The 21,922-nt window shown below is 36.6% G+C and overlaps 1 protein-coding gene across 4 annotated transcripts in view; it reads right to left on the bottom strand.

Annotated features, from left to right (window-relative positions):
• Nucleotides 1-21,922, bottom strand: part of LOC309978900 (ubiquitin carboxyl-terminal hydrolase 9X-like) — a 145,825-nt gene that overhangs the window by 105,816 nt on the left and 18,087 nt on the right. For all 4 annotated transcript variants that reach the window (XM_082865562.1, XM_082865561.1, XM_082865564.1 and 1 more), the window contains 8 exons: nucleotides 19,218-19,468; nucleotides 11,046-11,191; nucleotides 8,308-8,387; nucleotides 5,304-5,416; nucleotides 3,659-3,877; nucleotides 2,217-2,332; nucleotides 1,784-2,035; nucleotides 1,570-1,708 (listed from right to left, as the gene is read on the bottom strand). In XM_082865562.1, coding sequence (XP_082721688.1) covers nucleotides 1,570-1,708; nucleotides 1,784-2,035; nucleotides 2,217-2,332; nucleotides 3,659-3,877; nucleotides 5,304-5,416; nucleotides 8,308-8,387; nucleotides 11,046-11,191; nucleotides 19,218-19,310 — 1,158 coding nt within the window. In that variant the 5' untranslated portion in view covers nucleotides 19,311-19,468. The remainder of the gene's footprint in view (nucleotides 1-1,569; nucleotides 1,709-1,783; nucleotides 2,036-2,216; nucleotides 2,333-3,658; nucleotides 3,878-5,303; nucleotides 5,417-8,307; nucleotides 8,388-11,045; nucleotides 11,192-19,217; nucleotides 19,469-21,922) is intronic.

Below are 21,922 nucleotides of genomic sequence, written 5' to 3'. Positions count from 1 at the left end.
ATTGGATGAAAGTGATCAAAATATACGAACTTCCAGTCATTAGATAAGTAACTACTAGGGATGGGAAGGACAACAATGATGATGACTAGAGTTAGCACTACTGTAAAGTTTATTTGAAAGCTAAGACATTAGATTTCCATCTCATCACAAGGAAAAAAACTCTTTCTTAAATCTATTAGATAACGGATGTCAACTAAACTTCTGATAATCATTTGACAACACATGTAAGACAAGTCATTATGCTGTACACATTAAACTTATACAGTGCTATTGTGTCAGCATGTATCTCAGCAAAACTGCAAAAATCATAGAATTAAAAACATCGTTCAGACTTCTAAATAACATTAATAGGAATTGAAAAACCCAAATCACATTTATGTTCACAAATTATAACATACTAACATAATGTGTTTACATGTTGTTTTAATGTATAACATTACAATAATTATATAGGATCCAGTTTTAAACACAAATGCTCCCACAGATGTGATAAATTTACAAAGTATAACCCACTAATGTAATGTGCTTATTGTTGTTTTAATGTAAAATCATTATATAGTACAATAAATAAATGCATGGAATCTACTTTTTCATATACAGAAATGTTCCCTTAAATATGCTACAGAAAACACTTCTCAAACTATCTGTGGAGAGCAATCAATGTTATATTTACAATCAGCTTTAGATTGTAAATCTACATTTACAATGTAAATTTAAATTTACAAATTTACATTTTCTTCATCTGTCAAAAGACTGAGAACAATTTAAGACTAGTGGACAATATTTTGAGCAATCACTCCTCAACATTCCACAAAGCAGGCAAATGGGAGACAGGAGAGCTGACCCCCAACACTGAATCTGAACCTGGCTCTAGGTTGTAATACTTCTCAGTATCAACCATATGTCCTCAAAGAACCTTTTATCACAGTTTGATCATTTATACTACTAAACTGAAGACTCCTTTAAGGTAGAGATTATTCTTCACAGATAAACCCCAGTGCTGGCACAGAATATACATTCAAAAATTATTACTGAATAACTTATTACTATAACTTACTGTATGCTATTCATTCCAATACTAAAATATACAAAAATATCTATCATACATCAATGTCAAAATGATATAGATACAGGTGTTCTAAAAATGAAGTTATTAAACTCATGACATTACCTGTAAAGATTTTATTCCTTTAAGTATAATCTCCATTTTAAAACTTCTAAACTGAATTTGCAAATTTATCACCACACCAATTCATTCACTAGATTCCAGCACGGACCCCCTCTAAAGATCACCTCTATCCACTTCATTTATCCAAACCACCAAACTAACTACATCATGAACACCTACCCACATTTAATAATGATAAATTTACCAGAGACACAATACGTTAGCCTATCACTTCCAAATAACCAATCATTTGTAATTACTGTTATAAAGAAAGTTTTAGTATTTAATAGCTCACAATTAAGTCAATCTCCTAATATCAGAGTTAGATTTTGTTCTAACATTAACCGGTACTAGTTTTCGTTAAGCAGATTCTTATTCCTAAAAGAAGCAAAGAGGCTTACTGCCATTCGCTCAGCTGTCAGCCACTCTTCCTCCTCAGGATGACCACGTCGATGAGTATAGTATGATACACTAGATATCACCTTATTAATTTCATTCAGTGCATTCATCTTTCCATTAAAAGAAGAAATCTGCAATAATCTGTAAGAAAAATTTGGATTGAGTATCACTACAAGAAACCAAGCAAGTAATTATTTACAGAAGGAAATCTCTTACCTGAGTATCATTTTCAGTCTAAAAATTTCTAAATTTTTTACAGTTTCTTCTTGTCCTGGAATCCTTGAAGCTAAATTCTTCAGAGATTTAATAATCATTGAAAGGGCATCATTTTTGGTTTCATTCTTTGCTTCTTTTTTCAGTTCTTCATCAGTTAAGTTTTCTAAAAATTGTGGAACTATTTCTATAATTGGAATAAAGTACTTTTTCACTGTATTTTGACTGAGAAACTCATAGCATTGTCCAAATGGTCTGAAATAAGGAAAAAGCAATATTTTTGTGATATCCAGTATTTTTACCAAGACTTAACTCCCAAACTAATTTCAACACTTAAAAAAAATTAACAGAATAGAAAACTGAAATTCAATTATTTTCAAGGCCATAAAATAAATCTCTACAGTACAATGAATATTAATTTTAAAAATTAACTTACTTAATAAGGGCTGCAATTATTTGAACGTTTAATGCTGATCCATTAGTAAAACGATCATGCAAAATCTGGAACCCATTTAATGTGCCAAATTTATTGATGAGATCCACGAGCCAACCCTGCAATAGAGTCTATGAGTTAATTTTTTCCTTTAAGAATGGAAAAAGCTACTATTTGAAATACCTTTGTTTGAAATCAGAAATTCAATAAAATAATTATGTAAAGCTGTGTTTTAAAAGAATACAAAATATTTGTATTAAATGGTCACAGAAATATTTATGGAGACTTAGAACTTTTCCTATTGTATTCTGTTCTCTGTATTGCTTGAGCCAGAGGCAGCACAGGTTTAATTTACGAAGTAGTTCCTAGTGGCATGGCTGGTATTTGTTCACATCCCATATGTTTGGTGAACAGAAATTAAGTTTTCGTAGCTAAAAACACAGCTATAGAAAGATATAAATGAGTTTAAACATTATGTAAATATAAAAATCATATTGTAAGCATAAGTGCACAAGAAAGACCTTTAAATCTTATCTTTTAAAAAGCCAAATTTTACGGGAAAAAATATTAACAGAAACAAAAATTAGGAACAGAGGCCTTTTAACTAACAATCTGAGGCAGAAATAATTTCTACAAACAGAAAATAATTACAAAGAGAAAAAAAGTATTCAAAGCACATGTAAAATGCTAACTGAGGACTACATTGGTATATCTCAATTCTAGCTTTGATAGTAACCTATTACGAGCCTCCTGTAAATCAAGTTTTTTTCCTGAATAAATGCACTATAGCATTTTCCTCCCATTTTATTTCCTACCATAACCCTTTTTTAAAGGGTTAATATAGAGACTGACAGTAGGAAGACTTCCGAATAGGAAGCTTGAAAGCATTGGTCTTGTTAAATAACTTTATAGGAGCTCTGAAAATCAGTCCACATTTTAGAGCAACCAAGCAAATGCTCAATCAAGAAGAAGTCACATTCAAAAGTTAGGCAATTTCATTGTGTTTTTACTGACAAATGCCCACTCCTTCCCCAAAGCAACATAGTTTAAGGGAAGCAATGGTCTAATCTTTAATCCTTTTACATAAACTGGAAAGGGCAGAGAGGACTGAATTTGCAACATTAATAAACTGTGGGCTGCCTGAGAAATTTGTTTCTATTGCCTACCTTGCAGATCAGACAAACAAAAGGAGCTTGGAACTCAGGATAGGGAAAGCGACAGAAAGGAGCAGGGACAGTTCAAGAAAACCACAGAAAGAACTACAGATACACAAGACTTTGCGGCAAACTACTGACTGAGGAATATAAGACAACTGTGAAGGCCCCAAGAAGCAGCATGTAACAAGGTTATGTGCTGATCATTAAGTTAAAAGGAGGTTAATGACTCTACTGTTTTATGATAAAACAATTTTAATATTTAATTTTGAAAATAACAAACCAACACACTTTTGGTGATCGAGGATCTGAGGAACGAGCAAATAACTCATCTTCAGGCAACTGAGCACTTGTGGAAACTGATTCACATGGACGTGTACCGTTGTAGATATGGAATTTGCAATGAGGATTTAAGGCCATGGCGAGAAGTTCTAGAAGTGGAAACCAGTCTTGGGACAACTTGGCCACACAAAGTTCCACGAGGCGATGGGTATTGTTAATAATGCACCTCTGTTTATATTGGGGGTGGAGAAGTTGATTCAGTAAGAGAAAACATTGCAATTTCAAACAATGAAACATTAAAATCTTGTTAATAATGATCTCACAACATTTTTCTATACATATGATCATTTAACAAATACTGAGATCAAACTGATATATCAGTAAAATAAATTTATACTTACTCACTTCATAATAGTATTGCACCCAATTTCAAAAGATATTTGAGAAGGGTTACAAATGAAGTAGGCACCAGAGGTTGTCTATTTCTACTCTATGTGCACAGGAACATGCAAATTACCATTTTCTTTTTTTGGAGTTTCTACTCTAGAGGCAGTAATTCCAAAATCCACGACTTAAACATTTTAAGTCATGTAAATTAACAAAGACCCAAAGATGTGTAATCTAAGCCTCAATTCAAAACTCACAGATCCTTCCCAAAATGTCTATTTCTACAGCTAAAAATTCACATCAAATCAGAAAATGTAAGGATTTATATAATAAGCCACAAGTATTTGTGGGAAATGTCTAAGTTATACTTTCTAGGTTGAAATTCACAAAAAAAGTATATGTTTACTTCATAACTTTTGAGTAATTCCATTTTATAAATAACCAGAGGTTTGGAATAATTATAGTGCTTCAATGCTTCTATTAAGATGCATACTTTTTCATTTTCAAAATCTCTGGAATATGAGGGTATCTTAGAATTAATGGTAGCTTGAATTAATTTTGTCCTAGACTGAAGGTGTTACCTTAGAGTTCTTGTGTTTCCTGATGCAGTCACTTGAAGATACAACCAATCTTAGACTACTTTAAATTCTGTTTGACTTCTGCTATTAAAACTGAGTTCGAATTCATACCACAAACTTGTGGGCATACTAGTTTTTTAAATTCCCAGGGATGATTTTCTTTCTCTCTACTCACTGCCAAGGTTAAACTGTGCAAGATATCTTGCAAGATATCATTTCTACATGATGAGTTTAATTACCAGCTACATTTTCAATGAAATTGTACACACCCTTTGGTAGCCATCTATACTGGGAGTCTCCTATTATATTCCCCATTTGGGGTATTTATCTTTCTTACTGGTAAATAAATCAGGGGGACTCTACCAATCAACAACACATATTGGATTCGCCAAAAGGTTTGTTTGGGTTTTTCCATCACATCTTATAGAAAAACCTGAACAAACTATTTGGCCAACCCAATACATTTGATGAAATATGGTATCTTACATAAGGTCACAGGGACCTGGGGTTCCAGGTGAGAGATGAAGCAAAGGTTTCATAACTCAAAATGTCAAGCTCATTCTAAAAGACCTTTAACTGAATCAAATACATCAGCAGAGTTGATACATTATTCACAGTAATGTTTTCCAGACAAACCCACAGGGATCACCATGTAAACCTGAGTCTCCAAAATAAATTATAAGACTCACATGAATTTCAAACTTCCAGCCACTCACTGCCTCATCCATAAGGATTTTAGTGAAAGATATTGTTAGCCCATCTCTGAAAAAACGTTGGCATGCTTCACTTTTAACATCGAGACCTAAGAAAAGGTGAAAAAATTAAACCTGACACAAAGTAAAAAGTTCTCTGGCCAGTTATATCATTAAACTGTTTTGAACTATTATGGTTTCCAACTAAAAAATAGTACTGTAGCTTTTGAAACAAGGCAGGGCATTACCAAGAGAGGTTAAATGGTAACTTATTTACACTAAAAACATGTAACTCAGAAAAATGAAATACTATACTCAATAAACTTCAGTAACACTGAGTTGTATAAAACTACATCAAATTAATGAATGCGATGAAAATGCTCTGAAATTAGACTTTTAAACTAGACTTTAAAACAAAGACAATTACTGGGTAGACAGGGAATACAAACCATTTCTTTTTACTCACTGAAAGTAACAGTTCAAACTTTTAAACAGTGACTTAAAAACTTCATTTGCCTGTAAGTTATTTATCATCAAATTTAAAAGATGAGGGGTTTCCCTGGTGGCGCAGTGGTTAAGAATCCACCTGTCAATGCAGGGAACACGGGTTCGAGCCACGGCCCGGGAAGATCCCGCATGCCACGAAGCAACTAAGCCCGTGCACCGCACCTACTGAGCCTGCGTTCTAGAGCCCCGAGCCACCACTACTGAAGCTCATTCACCTACAGCCTGTGCTCCGCAACAAAAGAAGCTGCCACAATGAGAAGCCCGTGCACCACAAAGAAAGGAGCCCCCGCTCGCTGCAACTAGAGAGGGCCCATGTGAAACAACAAAGACCCAACGAAGCCAAAAAACAATAAAATATGTAAACAAATAAATTTACTTGAAAAAAAATTTAAAAGATGAATCCTGTCTTTCTAATTAGTTCTCTCACTTCTTGGCATCTAAGAATTTTCTTTTTACTTTTGTGTGATTTAATAGAACAGACTCATGTGCCTTCATCCAAAAAGACAACTTGTAACTCGTCTTAACTCAGAAACTAAATTAGTACAATAAAGTATACTGTGCTTTCAATTATATACTTATTGGTATGTCAGTTAAACCCAGGATCTTCCATAAAAATGTAAACTTTGCTTCATACAGTAACCATGACCCCAGAAAAAAGTGGAGAAAAGCCCCTGAAAATGATATACATCCACTGAATGGCAATGCTATTAAACTAAGTAGCATTTTCAGTTTTTGTTCATCACATATTGTCAGGACCTAAAACATGTCTAGTACATGAACCCTTCAATAAATAAATAAATACAACCCAAACTAACCACAATAAAATTTTTTTGAGTGTTGAGAAATATTTTTTATCTGGTAAGATATTTTCATAGGACACTAGATTATGTCTGTAAGATTTTTTTTTAAAAATCATGAGGGCTTCCCTGGTGGCGCAGTGGTTGAGAGTCCACCTGCCGATGCAGGGGACACGGGTTCGTGCCCCAGTCCGGGAAGATCCCACATGCCACAGAGCGGCTGGGCCCGTGAGCAATGGCCGCTGAGCCTGTGCATCCGGAGCCTGTGCTCCACAACAGGAGAGGCCACAACAGTGAGAGGACCGCGTACCGCAAAAAAAAAAAAAAAAATCATGAAACATTCTTTAAATGTTAGGTCTCTATAAGTTAAATAAAATTATTACCCTTGCCATGGAGTCAGACAGATTTCCCAAGGCATCACAGATGTTAAAAATTTGCCTAATGACATTACACTCAGTAAATACATCTGTGGCTAGCCCATTTCAACTCCTCATTGGATGAACCAGAAAATATAATGCTACTGCCCTTTGTTTTGGCCTTTAAGGCCTTAATCAAGTACAATATACAACAAAAATTAGTCATTTGCTACAAGAATTCAGGTGCACCTATTAGTAGAAGAAAGTCATAGAAAAATGATGTGTTGCAACACAAAACTTTTACATCTGGTAACAGATTTTGTTAATTGCTTTAAAACACACACACACACACACACACACACACACACACACACACAAAACACCCTTATTTCCCAAGACTTTTTATCCTTCTCAGAAAAAAACCTTTGTGTTTAAAAAAATGTCAAACATACAATCTTGACAGCTTATTACAAAGACAATAACAGATGGGGCTTCCATTAGCATGTCATTTGATTCACTGGCTTTTTAGTAAGTGATTCAAATGGCTGAGTTAAAATATTTTTTACTGAATTATTTTGCAAATTAACATATTTCTCAAATATAAATGGTTTAGGTACCAAAAAAAAACTACAAAAATATCTGAAGTCATATGGCCACACAGTGTTTTTAAACTGTAAAATATTCTATAATGTTTTACAGTTTATAAACTGTAAAATATGCTATAATGTGTACTCTTTCACATAACAGATTTTTTAAATCTATTACATTCTAAAAAATGTTTTTGACTTTTGAGTAACAACTTCTTTCAAAACATAAAACAACAGATCCTGTTCTAAGAAACATGAATAGTCATATAAAATTCTGCATTACATTTTAAAGGACTCAGAGGTCCTTAAAGGCTGTCTTAAGGTTTCTATGAACATTCTGCTCTAAGTTTAATATACATAAGCCCTACTAGAAAGTTTAGCGATATAGTGTAGTCTAGGATTTTATAATTGAAAAAAACAAAGCCTTCAAAAACAATGTGGGGCCTTCGCTGGTGGCACGGTGGTTGAGAATCCGCCTTCCAATGCATGGGACATGGGTTCGAGCCTGGTCCGGGAAGATCCCACATGCTGCGGAGCAACTAAGCCCATGTGCCACAAATACTGAGCCTGCGCTCTAGAGCCCGTGAGCCACCAACTACTGAAGCCCATGCGCCCCCTCTTGCCACAACTAGAGAAAAGCCTACGCACAGCAACAAAGACCCAACGCAGCAAAAAATAAATAAATTAATTTTTTTAATGTGAAAAAATATATAATAGCATACATAATAAGAAGTACAGTAAAATATAAACTCACCTTTTTTACTAAGATCAATAGCAGCTTCTAAAAGCACTTCTAACTCCCCTTTCGGCAAAACTGGAACCACCCATCGAGGCCTAAAAATTATCATAGAGTTTTAAAATGCTGCATTGTTTGAGCACAAATGAAATACCATAAATAACTTACCTACTGTAATTGCTTTTACTATGAAAAAGTGAAGAAACCCTGACTATATTATGTATTCATCATAAAATTTAAAAAAGAGATTGGCAAATTACTTGCTTAGTGCTACTGTATTTACACACACAATTTTTTAAAGTACTAAAATTACAGACATAGCATTAAGGGAGAATTCCTTTAATAACTTTCACAGACCACTAAAACTAAAAATAATTATTAAGTGTATACCTGTTGTTAGGGTTAGTAGGAAAAGTGTTCTTTTGAGGTTCAGGTTTATTAGTGAGAAAAAAACAAGTATGACAACCCTTTTCTTTTGTCTTCTTCACAACAGACAAAAGAAATGAGAAGACAAATGGCTGGTTTCTCAATTCACCTTCACAGGACGATCTATCAACTTCTCCTGAAGATTATGGGACTCATATGGTCTCCAAGCTTTTATACAATAAGTATACTTCAACATCAAAGCAATGATACAGATACCACCATATCCAATTAGTATTTTCCCCAATATCAAAAAAGCTCAGTCATTTAGGAATATATCCACTACCAACCCACTACTTCCCCTAAAGAACCTACTTCTATCTATCCCTTAAACCCTTTCCTGAATTATAGCAAATTCCCAAATATTCTTATTTTGATAAAGATTTCTTATTACAAATCATCTGTTAGACATAAATTGATACTACCTTTTTGGATTACTTTTAGTTACAGAAAAGCATCTTTTTTAGTTCCCTGCCACTAAGGATTTACTATAACTCAGTCCTCTGGTTCTAATTAGAAGTACACTCTAGTAATAATAACAAGCATCAGACAAAGTAAACAATAATACAATCTCTTACAGTAATGTGCTATACAGTAGGACCCTGTCGTTGATCCGTAAAAAACTGTAAGTAATAAACTAGAAAAGCACTACTTTATCAGCATGGCAACTGGTAATAATGAGAAAAAGTGGACTCCTATAGAAAATGGACATCGTAGAAATAACAAAAGTCACTTGGCAACTCTAGTAGTCAGTATACCATGGAGAAACGAACTGCATAAACACTCAAAAGGAAATATCCACATATAGTTCTAGGTAAGAAACATACCAAGTAACATCACATATCATCATATTTTAACAGCTTTATCCTTATCATCATTGTCTTTCAATTTTAAAAACTCCATACACAGGGCTTCCCAGGTGGTGCAGTGATTGAGAGTCTGCCTGCTGATACAGGGGACACGGCCTGTGCCCTGGTCCGGGAAGATCCCACATGCCGCAGAGCAGCTGGGCCCATGAGCCATGGCCACTGAGCCTGCACATCCGGAGTCTGTGCTCCACAATGGGAGAGACCACAACAGAGGCCCGTGTACCAGAAAAAAACGAAAACCAAAAAACTCCATACAAATGCCTGCATTAGGAACAATGAGTTATAAAGTATTTGGTAATGACTAAAATGTGAAGGCTATTAAGAAGACAGTAAGGGACTTCCCTGGTCATGCAATGGTTAAGAATCCACCTGCCAATGCATGGTGGACATGGGTTCAATCCCTGTTCTGGGAAGATCCCACATAGCGCGGAGCAACTAAGCCCGTGAGCCACAACTACTGAGCCTGCACTCTAGAGCCCGCGAGCCACAACTACTGAAGCCCACACACCTAGAGCCCGTGCTCCACAACAAGAAAAGCCACCACAATGAGAAGCCCTCACACTGCACACAACAAAGAGTAGCCCCCGCTCACTGCAACTAGAGAGAGCTCACATGCAGCAACGAAGACCCAATGCACCCATAAATAAATAAATTTAAATATATATTTTTAAAAAAGGACAGTAAGATGACTGTGACATTGAAGTCCACTTTTTCTCATTTACTACCAGCTGCAATGCTGATAGGTTTTTTTAGTTTATTGCCTCCATTAAAAAAAAAAAAATTAAAACTAACCCTAAGGTTAGAAGAGGGAAGGACTGGGAGTTTGGGATTAGCAGATGCAAACCGTAATACCTAGGATGGCTAAACAACAAGGTCCTACTGTATAGCACAGGGACTTATATTCAATATCCAGTGACAGGGAATTCCCTGGTGGCTCAGTGGTTAGGAATCCGCCTGCCAATGCACGGGACACGGGTTTGATCCCTGGTCCAGGAAGATCCTACATGCTGCAGAGCAACTAAGCCCGTGCGCCACAACTACTGAGCCTGTGCTCTAGAGCCCACAAGCCACAACTTACTGAGCCCATGTGCCACAAGTACTGAAGCCTGCGTGCCTAAAGCCTGAGCTCCGCAACAAGAGAAGCCACTGCAATGAGAAGCCTGTGCAGCGCAATGAAGAGTAGCCCCCACACAACGCAACTAGAGAAAGACCGTGTGCAGCAGTGAAGACCCAACACAACCAAATAATTAATTTTTAAAAAAATCCTGTGACAAACCACAATGGAAAAGATGACAAAGAATATATATGTGTATAACTGAGCCACTCTGATGTACAGAAGAAATTAACACAACATTGTAAATCAATCATACTACAATAAAATAAAACAAAAACAGCAAACCCAAAATGAAACAAAACAAAAAAACACAACCAACCAACAAACCCCGCCCAAAACAACGAACTTACCGGTTGATCATGTCATCCAGCTTTGCCAGGTCAGTATGTGGAAATGCAGGTTCCTCACCTTCATGCTGTGGTGGAGCATCACCTTGACCTTGTTCATCTGGACGAGCTGGTGGGGAATTCTCATTGAAGGAATCAGGTGATGAGGCCTTAAAATTAAATATTATAGATTTAAATTTTTATAACATGTACAATATTTAGCAATTCAGATGCCAACACAGGTTATGTGAAAATATAAATTTTTTATTGTCAATATATATCTGTAAATATTTGACAAAATGGAAATCACACTGATATCTTTTCCTGTCAACCTATGAGTATTCTTCCACATAATTAAGAACCTTACAAAAGTTAATTCATAGCTACACTGTACTACATGAATTAACCAGATTAAAATTAGAGAACATCAGTTTCTGTAATGTTTACTGATAATACAATATAGTTGTACTGAACCTCCGTAATTACAAATCTTTATGCAAAGTGTGGAAAAGAGTAACTTTTGAGGCTACATTACAGAAGTCACCATAACTTCTGGTGACTCTCTTAGAGCTATCTTTCCGGAAAAAGTTAAGTACCATGTCCTGAAGACACTTGTAACAGTGTCTTGAAGGCAATGTGCACAGGTACAGAGGCCCATGTGGTAAGGAACTGAGATCCCCAGCCAAAAGTCATCTGAGTGAGCCACTGTGGAAATGAAGTCCCCAAACCCAGTCAAATCTCCAGAAAACTATAATCCAAGGTGACATGCTGACCACAACCATAAAAAAAGATACTGAGGCAGAGCCAGTCAGCTAATCCACTCTCAAATTCTTCACTCACCAAAACTGTGAGAAAAGGGGTGTTGTTTTAAGTTACAAAAAAAAAAAAAACAACTTAGCCATAGGCTACATAAAATATAGATACTTAAATACAAGTACACAAAAAAGAAGAAAGTAAAAGTATAGGAAGAGACTGCTGGTTTCCAGTCCAATATGTAAGGAGCCTGTAAGTTGTCACTCCTTACTAACAATTAAAAGAGCTAAATAATATTGCAGTACACTTGAAACTAACACAACACTGTAAATTAACTATACTTCAAAAAGAACCAGTAAGGGAATATTTAAAAAATAAAAGAGATGAATAAAATGAAAATCAACAACTCTTCTCACATTGAGCAGATAATTAAGGTCAAAGGGGAAAACTGCTGCACACAAAATCAAAATAGAGTTGGGGGGGACACAAAGAATCAAAAATTACCAGAGCAGAAAACCACAAGCAGAAACCTCCATGGAAACCAGACCAGTAATCCCTCTCTTAGCTGCAGTTTTGCTTTCTGCAGTTTCAGTTACCCACAGTCAACTGTGGTTTAAATCTATGGAATGGAAAATTCAAGAAATAAACACTTCACAAGTTTTCAAATTGTGGGCCCTGAGTAACTTGATGAAATCTCAAGGCATCCTGCTCCTGCCCAACCGGTCCTGCACTGGATAAGAATATTATCACTTTGGTTATCACCTGGCTATCAGATTGTCCTCTAATGCAGTGCTTGTGTTCTTAGAAGAAACCCTTATTTTACTTAATTATCACCACCAAGCACAAGCATAGTGATTCTGGCAATTCAGAAATGCCAAAGAAAAGCTGTAAAGTTCTTAAGGTGAAAAGCTGAAAGTTCTTGAATTAACAAGGGAAGAAAAAAAATCATATAAGGCTACTAACACCTATGGTAAGAATGAATTTTCTACCTGTGAAACTGTGAAGAAGGAAAGAGAAATTCATGCTAGGTTTGCAGTTCCACCTCTAACTGCAAAAGGTATAGACACAGTGCCTGATAAATGCTTAGTTTAGATGGAAAAGGCATTACATTTGTACAAGGTGTTTTTTTGTTTGTTTTTTGGTTTTTTTTTTTTTGCGGTACTTGGGCCTCTCACTGTTGTGGCCTCTCCCGTTGCGGAGTACAGGCTCCACACGCGCAGGCTCAGCAGCCATGGCTCACGGGCCTAGCCGCTCCACAGCATATGGGATCTTCCCAGATCGGGGCACGAATCCGTGTCCCCTGCATCGGCAGGCGGACTCTCAACCACTGCACCACCAGGGAAGCCTGTACAAGGTGTTTTGAGAGACCACATTCACATGATTTTTATTATAGTATGTTATTACTGCAATTTTTCTATTTTATTTAATTATTTATTTTAGGCTGCCGTGTGGCATGAGGGATATTAGTTCTCCAACCAGGGATCAAACTTGTGCCCCCTGTACAGGGAGGTCAGAGTCTTAACCACTGGACAGCCAGGGAAGTCCCCAACAATTGTCTATCTTATTATTAATAAAATTGTACACCTCTTACTGTGCATAATTTACAAATTAAACTTTATCATAGGTATCAATGGTTAGGAAAAAGCATACTATATATACAGGGTTCGGTGCCACCTGAAATTTCAAGCATCCACTGTGGGTCTCGGAATGTATTCCTTGGGGATAAGGTGCAGGGGAGGGATACTACTGTACTGGGATAAGAAAACCTAAACCGTTAATTCATTAACTGCTGGAAGCGGAGTATGGAAAGTCTGAGAGTTTAAAAACTCCAGGGGGGTCTAAACTTAAGGAAACCCCCACACTTTTCTGAGTTTTACTTCCAGAAGTCCTATCAAGTTATCACAGTGAAGATCAGAGAAAAATTCCCTTGTGTTTGAAGGAGGAGGAGGTGGTACAAAGTAGCCATTCTGAAATATGTCCCCAAGCATTCTGTTCTTAATAGCGCCTATCCTCAGGAAAAACTTTTCCAGAGCCTAATCGCCTAGGTTTTTATCAGAACCTAACCAACCCGAAATAAGGAAAACAGCAAATTCTAGCCTGCTATATAGCCTTCCACGAGGGGAAAAGAGAAATACCCAATACTAGCCCTCTCCAGTAATCCTGTCCCTCCTTACTACCATCCAATATAGTATGTACAGATTTCAACAAAAAATTACAAGGCATACTAAAAGATAATCAACATAGCTTGAAGAGACAAAGCAGGCATCAGAATCAAATACGGGAGGGATAATGGAATTATCAGATCAAAACTTTAACTACAGCTAATGTGCCAAGGACACTAATGGAAAATGTAAACATTAAAGAAGATATGGGTAATGTAAGCAGAGAGATGACATTCTAATAAAGAACCAGAAGGAAATGCAAGCGATCAAAAATGGTGTAACAATAATTTAGAATGCCTGTGATGGGTTCCTTAGTAGACTAGACACAGCTGAGGAAAGAATCTCTAAGGTTAAACATATGTCCAGAGAAACTTCCAACACTGGAAAGCAAAGAGAAAAAAGAGGAACAAACTGAAGGACTACTACAAAAGGTGTAACATGTGCATACTTGGAATTCCAGAATGCAGAAAGAGAGAAAAAAAAAAAAAAATTTGAAACAATGACTGAGAATTTTCCCCAAATTAATGTCTTACACCAAAGTACAGATCCAAAAACCTCAGAGAAAAACAAGCAGGATAAATGTTTGAAAAAGAAAGAAAGAAAAGCACCTAGGCATATCATATTCAAACCGCAAAAAGTAAATGGTAAAGAAAAATCTTGAAAGAAGTCATTAGTTGGGGGGCTGGGGAATCTTTCCTATAAATGAGCAAGGATAAAAGTTACAGCAGGCTGGGACTTCCCTGGTGGTCCAGTAGTTAAGACTTCACCTTCCGGGCTTCCCTGGTAGCACAGTGGTTGACAGTCCGCCTGCCAATGCAGGGGACACGGGTTCGTGCCCTGGTCCAGGAGGATCCCACATGCCGTGGAGCGGCTGGGCCCATGAGCCATGGCCGTTGAGCCTGTGCATCCGGAGCCTGTGCTCCGCAATGGAAGAGGCCACAACAGTGAGTGGCCTGCGTACTGAAAAAAGAGAAAAAAAAAAAAAGACTTCACCTTTCTATGCAAGGGGCATAGGTTCAATCCCTAGTCAGGGAGCTAAATAAGCTCCCACATGCCTCTAAAAAAACAAACCATAAAACAGAACCAATACTGTATCAAATTCAATAAAGACTTTAAAAATGGTCCATATCAAAAAAATTATTTAAAAAAAGTTACAGCAGACTTTTCCTCAGAAGCCATGAAGGAAAAATAACCCCACAATATTTCAAGAGTTAAGGGGGTAAGAGGGGGAGGGATTAATTGGGAGATTGGAATTGACATATACACAGCACTATATAAAATAGGTGACTAATAAGGAACTACTGGGAATTCTACTTAATACTCTGTAATGACCTATAAAGAAAGGAATCTATAAAAGAATGGATACATGGATATTTATAACTGATTCACTTTGCTGTACAGCAGAAGCTAACACAACATTGTAAATCAACTATACTCCAATAAAAATTAAAAAACAAAGAGTTAAGAGAAAACAACCACCCATCTAGAAATCTCTGTCCTGGAAACTAACACACTTCAAAGTGAAGGAGGAATCTTTAAGACAAAATTTAAGGGGATTTATAGTCAGTAGTTCTGCCTTGCACGAAATTTTAGGTTTTTCAAAGAGAAAAAAAGTGATATGGGTCAGAAACTCAGTTCAACATAAAGAAAGGAAAAGCATTAGAAAAGGAGTAAGTGAAGACAAAATAAATACTTTCGTTATCTTAGTTCTTTTGTGAACTCATAATGTGTCCAAAATAATGTAAGCAACAATATATTTAAGGATAATAGATTTGGGGTGAATGAAATAAATAATGGCAGTGATATAAAGAACCAGAGGGAGGAGTTATGAATAATTTATTATAAGGAACTTAAACTACCCATATAACTGTTATCGTGTTATTTGAAAGTGAATGTGCAGATTAGTTAGAAACGTATACTGCAAACACTAAGGTAACCATTATAAAGGAAAAAAAATTATGACTGATATGCTAAAAAAAGGAGAGAAATGAGAATCATAAAATGCTCAATTAAAACCACAAAAGGTGGAAGGAAAGTGGCACACAAAACCAGGAACAAAGGACAAGAGCAATGAACAGAAAACAGTTAACAAATACAGAAGGTATTAATCCAATTATTTCAATAATCACTTTAAGCATCAGTAGTCTAAATACACTAATTAAAAGACAAAGATTGAGTGGATCAAAAGCAAAATTTGGCCTTCCGTGGTGGCGCAGTGGTTGAGAGTCCGCCTGCCGATGCAGGGGACGTGGGTTTGTGCCCCAATCCGGGAAGATCCCACATGCCGCGGAGCGATTAGGTCCGTGAGCCATGGCTGCTGAGCCTGAGTGTCTGGAGCCTGTACTCCGCAACGGGAGAGGCCACAACAGTGAGAGGCCCCGAGTACCTCAAAACAAACAAACAAACAAACAAAAAAAGACCTTGTACAAATGTAATGCCTTTTCCATCTAAACTAAGCATTTATCATGCACTGTGGCTATAACTTTTGCAGTTAGAGGTGGAACTGCAAACCTAGCACGAATTTCTTTTTCCTTCTTCACCAACAGTGAGAGGCCCGCATACTGGAAAAAAAAAGGAAATTCAACTTGATGTTGCATTTGCTGAAAACTGTCTAAAAGTTTACATACTAAAAACAAATATAAAGTTCAAGGAATGAAGAAACATATAGAAATAGACCCATACCAACAGTCAACTGATCTTTGACAAAGGAACAAAGACAATAACAATGGTGAAAAGACATCCTTACAATAAATAATGTTGTAACAACTGGATATCCACAAGCAAAGTAATGAATTCATTCAGAAACAAGACGATACACCCTTCACGATGAAAACTCAAAGTGGATCAGAAACCTAAATGTAAAACACAATACTGTAATCCTCCCAGAAGATAACATGCAAGTGAACCATAATGTAAACTATAGAGTTTGAGTGATAATGATCTGTCAATATAGATTCATTGATTTTAACAAGGATGGTTGTGGTGCAGGGTGTGAGGGTAGTATAGGCAAGTACTCTATATTTTCTGCTCAAGTCTGCTCTAAACCTAAAATCCCATTAAACACAAGTAAAAAGTACAAAAGAGAATAACTTAAAACAGTAGTACCCAGGGGAATTAATGAAAGACGACAGTAAAAATAACAAATGGTGTTTAAAAGAGAAAAGGATGAGATATCCTTCATAACAGTAACTTTCCACCCTCCCTGCAAAGTGGTGCACCTATACTAATATGTGAGAGTTAGGCTTTGAGGTAGGAAGAGTTACTAGAGATTAAAGAGATCTCTAGGACTTCCCTGGTGGCGTAGTGGTTAAGAATTCGTCTGCCAATGCAAGGGACACGGGTTCGAGCCTTGGCCTGGGAAGATCCCACATGCTGCAGAGCAACTAAGCCCATGCGCCACAACTACTGAGCCTGAGCTCTAGAGCCCACGAGCCACAACTACTGAGCCCATGTGCCACAACTATTGAGTCTGCGCTCTAGAGCTCACAAGCCACAGCTACTGAAGCCTGCACACCTAGAGCCCATGCTCCTCAACAGGAGAAGCCACCACAATGAGAAGTCCAAGAACCACAACAAAGACCCTATGCAGCCAAATATAAAATATATAAATAAATTTATAAAATTAATTAAAGAGATCTCTACACACATAAGAGGTGTGCACGTAAAGATTAATGAGTCAAACACCCCCTCCCCGCAAAAATCACTATTTTCAATGTGAATGCATCTTACTGGTTCAAAATATGTCTAGCTAAAATTAATATAGCATATAAAAGTGGAATGGGCAAGCCCACAATCCCAGGTGGAGATCAACAGAATTCTCAACGAGTAATAAAACCAGCAGATTTAAAACAAAATAAAACAAGGTTATATAAAACATATGCAATGAATACTGAGAAAACTGGAAACAACTGACATGCATAATGAATGCTACAGCATACATAATATATAGTATTTTTGCCAAGCAGAAGTGAAATTAACCCTATGTTGAGTAACATACCAACCCTCAATAAGTTCCTAAGTGTGGCATCACTGAGAATAGATTCTCTAATAACAGAGGAATTAAGCTACAAACCAATGACAGAAAGTTAAACAGAAAATCTCTAACTGCTTGAAAACGAAGCATGGTGTTTATAAAGAATCCTTACAAAGAAAGATTACCATGCAAATTTTAAAATGTTAACTGAGTAACACTAACCATAAACATATCAAAAGTTACGGGATACAGAGTTTCCCTGGTGGCGCAGTAGTTGAGGAGAGTCCGCCTGCCGATGCAGGGGACACGGGTTCGTGCCCCAGTCTGGGAAGATCCCACATGCCGCGGAGCGGCTGGGCCCATGAGCCATGGCTGCTGAGCCTGCGCGTCCGGAGCCTGTGCTCCGCAACGGGAGAGGCCACAACTGTGAGAGGCCCCCTTACCGCAAAAAAAAAAAAAAAAGTTACAGGATATGGTTTAGCAAAAATTTATAGTATAAATTGCGTGTTTTAGAAAATGGAAAAAGTGAAAGAAAAGCTGAACAATTATTTAAAGTTCATTATCAGGAAACTAGAAAATGAACAACAAATTAAACCCCAGGAAAACAAAAGGAATGATCTAATGAACATGAAAAAAAATTACAAATGGGAGGAAAAAAATAAAAGGCAATACCTTTCCAGAACTCTATTTTGCAAAGTTTAATGAAACTGATTAATCCCCTAAGACATAATAAATACAAATGACCAATATCTGATATTAGAATCAAAGAATTAATGTTAATTAAACTTTGAATAAATTTATTTTATACAAATTCTTCCAGAGAAAAGGAAAAAAACTATTTCCGTGTAGGCCAGCACAAAACTTTGGCACTAAAATCTGTCAAACTCTTTACTTACATTATTTCATTTATCTTCATTTTAAAGACGTGGAATTTTTAATCTAAAGATATGGAACATCTGAAGATTAGATATTATATTACTTAACCAGATGCATAAGGTACATGTGGGTACAAAGATGGGATGTCAACAAAAACAGCTGACTTGAATCTATGCTGATAACTAAAGGATACAATGACTGATTTAACTCTTTTGCCCTCATGCTCAGAGGGCCTTACATATAAAATAAAGTAGAGGTACATTCTCAAGCATACGTACAGTACGGTTCCTTTTACTAAGAACCTCAGTGACTTTTTTAAAGTGTAACTTAAAATGACAATAGCTTTTATGATTACTTTACAAATTATTCAGGACATCTGGCCATCGTTTATTAATCCATAGCACCCAAGAAAACACAGCCTTCATTACCTACCTGATTCTGGAAGGGGGGCTGAGACTGTCCATCAGGAGCCTGGCCCTGGCTGTCATTCCCTCCTACTGGAGAGCCACGAGTGGTGGCAGTCATACTCGACACAGAACAGATTTTTGCTATTTTGTCTGTTTATTTAGTCGTCGTAAGAGAAGAAATTATAGTCCACTTATAAGAGTTGAAGTACCAGCATATGTCAGCCTTAAATATCTCCAATTCAAAGATAGACCATCTTGCAGAGACCATTTCATTACCTAAAAGTAGAAGGGAACAAAAGGTATACTTGTATTAAGTATTAAAAAAATAATGAATCATTCCAATTTTAATGTGTATGGTAATCACGTCTTCACAATCAGTAAGAGATGGCTATAAAAATGAAATAGAAGTGAAAAAGTAAAATTTTTATAAATATTGTTACTCAATAAATTTACATTGTTGTACCAGTAGTTATAACAAGAAAACATAAAAGTCTTAATATTAGATACAATATTCCAGAAAAAATACAAAGTTCTTAGTTATCTTTTACTTAACAAAAGAATCTATAAAATGCCCATCAAATACTGAGAAAATATAGATACTTAAAGGTGTAGACTGCTCTTAAATAAATAAAATGAAAAGCCAATTAAGATAAAACATGATTTCATAAAGGTAGGATTAGAGGGGGAAAGTAGATCAAGAAAACATCTGAAGTATCCATACAGATTACATAAATACATATACACACACATATCTCCACATGGTCACTTGAAGATCACAGTCTTTCACTTTTGTTTTGCCATATTTAAACATTCTCATTCAAAAACTTTATATGAAGTAGACAATTATTAAAACAAAAGAAATTCGCTATCATCTTTCGTTGAGTTCTTCTGTTGCTAACAAAAGCTATTTAATTTTTTCTTACAACTCAAAAAAATCAGCCACCCATTCAATTCTAATGTTCTTTTTGCCCTTTAACCTGGGCTACTGATCCCACTGTGTATGTTCCGTGTGTAAAAAGGCCTTGGTCTTAAACTTTGGCTTCTCCATTTCTTTCTGGATCCATTTTTCTTGGTCAAAAATATGCTTAAAACCCCTCTAGCGAAAGTCACTGATACCTGTCCTTCAGGAATTTCTTGAAAAAATGTCTGTCATTCCTCTTTCTCATCATCTGGTTTGTGTTCAAAATTGCTTTTAAGGAAATCGTCTTAAGGGAGTTCCATGGCTGACTGAAAATAAGGCATTTCTAAACCTACAATGAAAGCTTTATGTGTATGGGTGTTTTGTGGAGGACAAGAGAGATGACACTTGGTCCAAGAGCAAGACTTAACTAAGACTTTCATAACTGAAGTTACACAGATTTTGTGAAATTTGTTCTATGAATTAGGAACCTGAGGCTCTAAGAAATTGAGTGATTTAACAAAGCACAGGTAAGAAAGTACAGAAGCCTAGAATTAATCCCATCTCTCTCTAAAACACTACTTCCTGGGGTGGGAGGTGAGGGGGTCCTACTTAAATTTTTCTTCACACACTTTTCCCTTGCATAGTATTCTCTTTGGCATTTGACGTTATTCGAACTAAAATATCTTAAAATTGTATTCATCTGTCATTTTATGTCTGCCCTTATCTCTCTATCCAGAGGTACATGTTAAGTAATTTAGCAAGGGGAATACATCATTCTCAAAAAACAGGATATTATTAGGGTAAATGGAAACAAAGTGACCACGCAATCTCCCTTCCCTCAAATAAAACACCTTTCTCCAACATCACAGACCCATTACTTCTCACAAAGCCTCTGTGTTTTGTCTAGGGAGAAACTCTGCACTACAAAGATACAATACCCTGAGACACAACTGAGCAACTGAGTAATTAGTCAAATCATTTGAAATGTAATTCAAAACCGCAATGTTAGATACTTCCTTTAGATCACAACAGCATTTCTGTCATATTCAAACTCTAGTAGTTCAACATATTCTAGGAGTAGGAAAGTATCATCTTTCTCTAGATAAAAGTTAGTACTAGGAGACTGATGTCACCAAGATGGCAGAATATGAAGCTCCAGGCCCTAGATCTCCCTCAAAGACAAGTTAACAGCAATATGTGGATCAAAATATAATTGTAAGACAGCCAGAAACTGGTTAATATGGGGCTTCTGGACCCAGAAGACTGCATGAACAACAGAAACGACAACTGTGAGGAGGATAAGAGTTCATGAAGTTTGACTCACACTGGGTCATTCCCCAACCCAATGTAGCTCAAAGCAAAAGAGAAAAAATAATACCCAATTCCTTGCTCCAACTGACTCCTTTCTCAGGACAGAAGGAATAAAGTGGAACTTAGGTCTAGATTTCTGGCTTTCCTAGGGATTTCCAAATGGCCTGACAGTGGCATAGTGTTCGAGGCCACTGAAAACAGATGAGTGCCACAGCATGTTATACCAGAACTCTGCAGTTCAACAGGGAAGACAGGAGGAGCAAGAGATTAGTTAAACTGAAACCAAGAACTCTTAATGAGAAACACAGGAAATGAACATGGCCAAAAGTACCCACATATAGTTGGAGAAAAGCACACAAAGCCAAAGACATGAAGGCCCAGGAAGGTCTGAAAGATCTATCTGGACTGACTGGTGAAGGTTTCCCCTACACGAAGCCAGTCAGTAAAGACTGGAACCAGCAGCTATTTTCTCCAATGCCCAAAATCTCAACAACAAAATTATAGAACACATGAAAACA

The sequence above is a fragment of the Leucopleurus acutus genome (genome assembly GCF_964270905.1).
Source record: "Leucopleurus acutus genome assembly, chromosome: Y".
Lineage (NCBI taxonomy): Eukaryota > Metazoa > Chordata > Mammalia > Artiodactyla > Delphinidae > Leucopleurus > Leucopleurus acutus.
The sequence above is the reverse complement of the archived record's forward strand: the minus strand, read 5'-3'. Positions and strand labels throughout refer to the sequence as shown.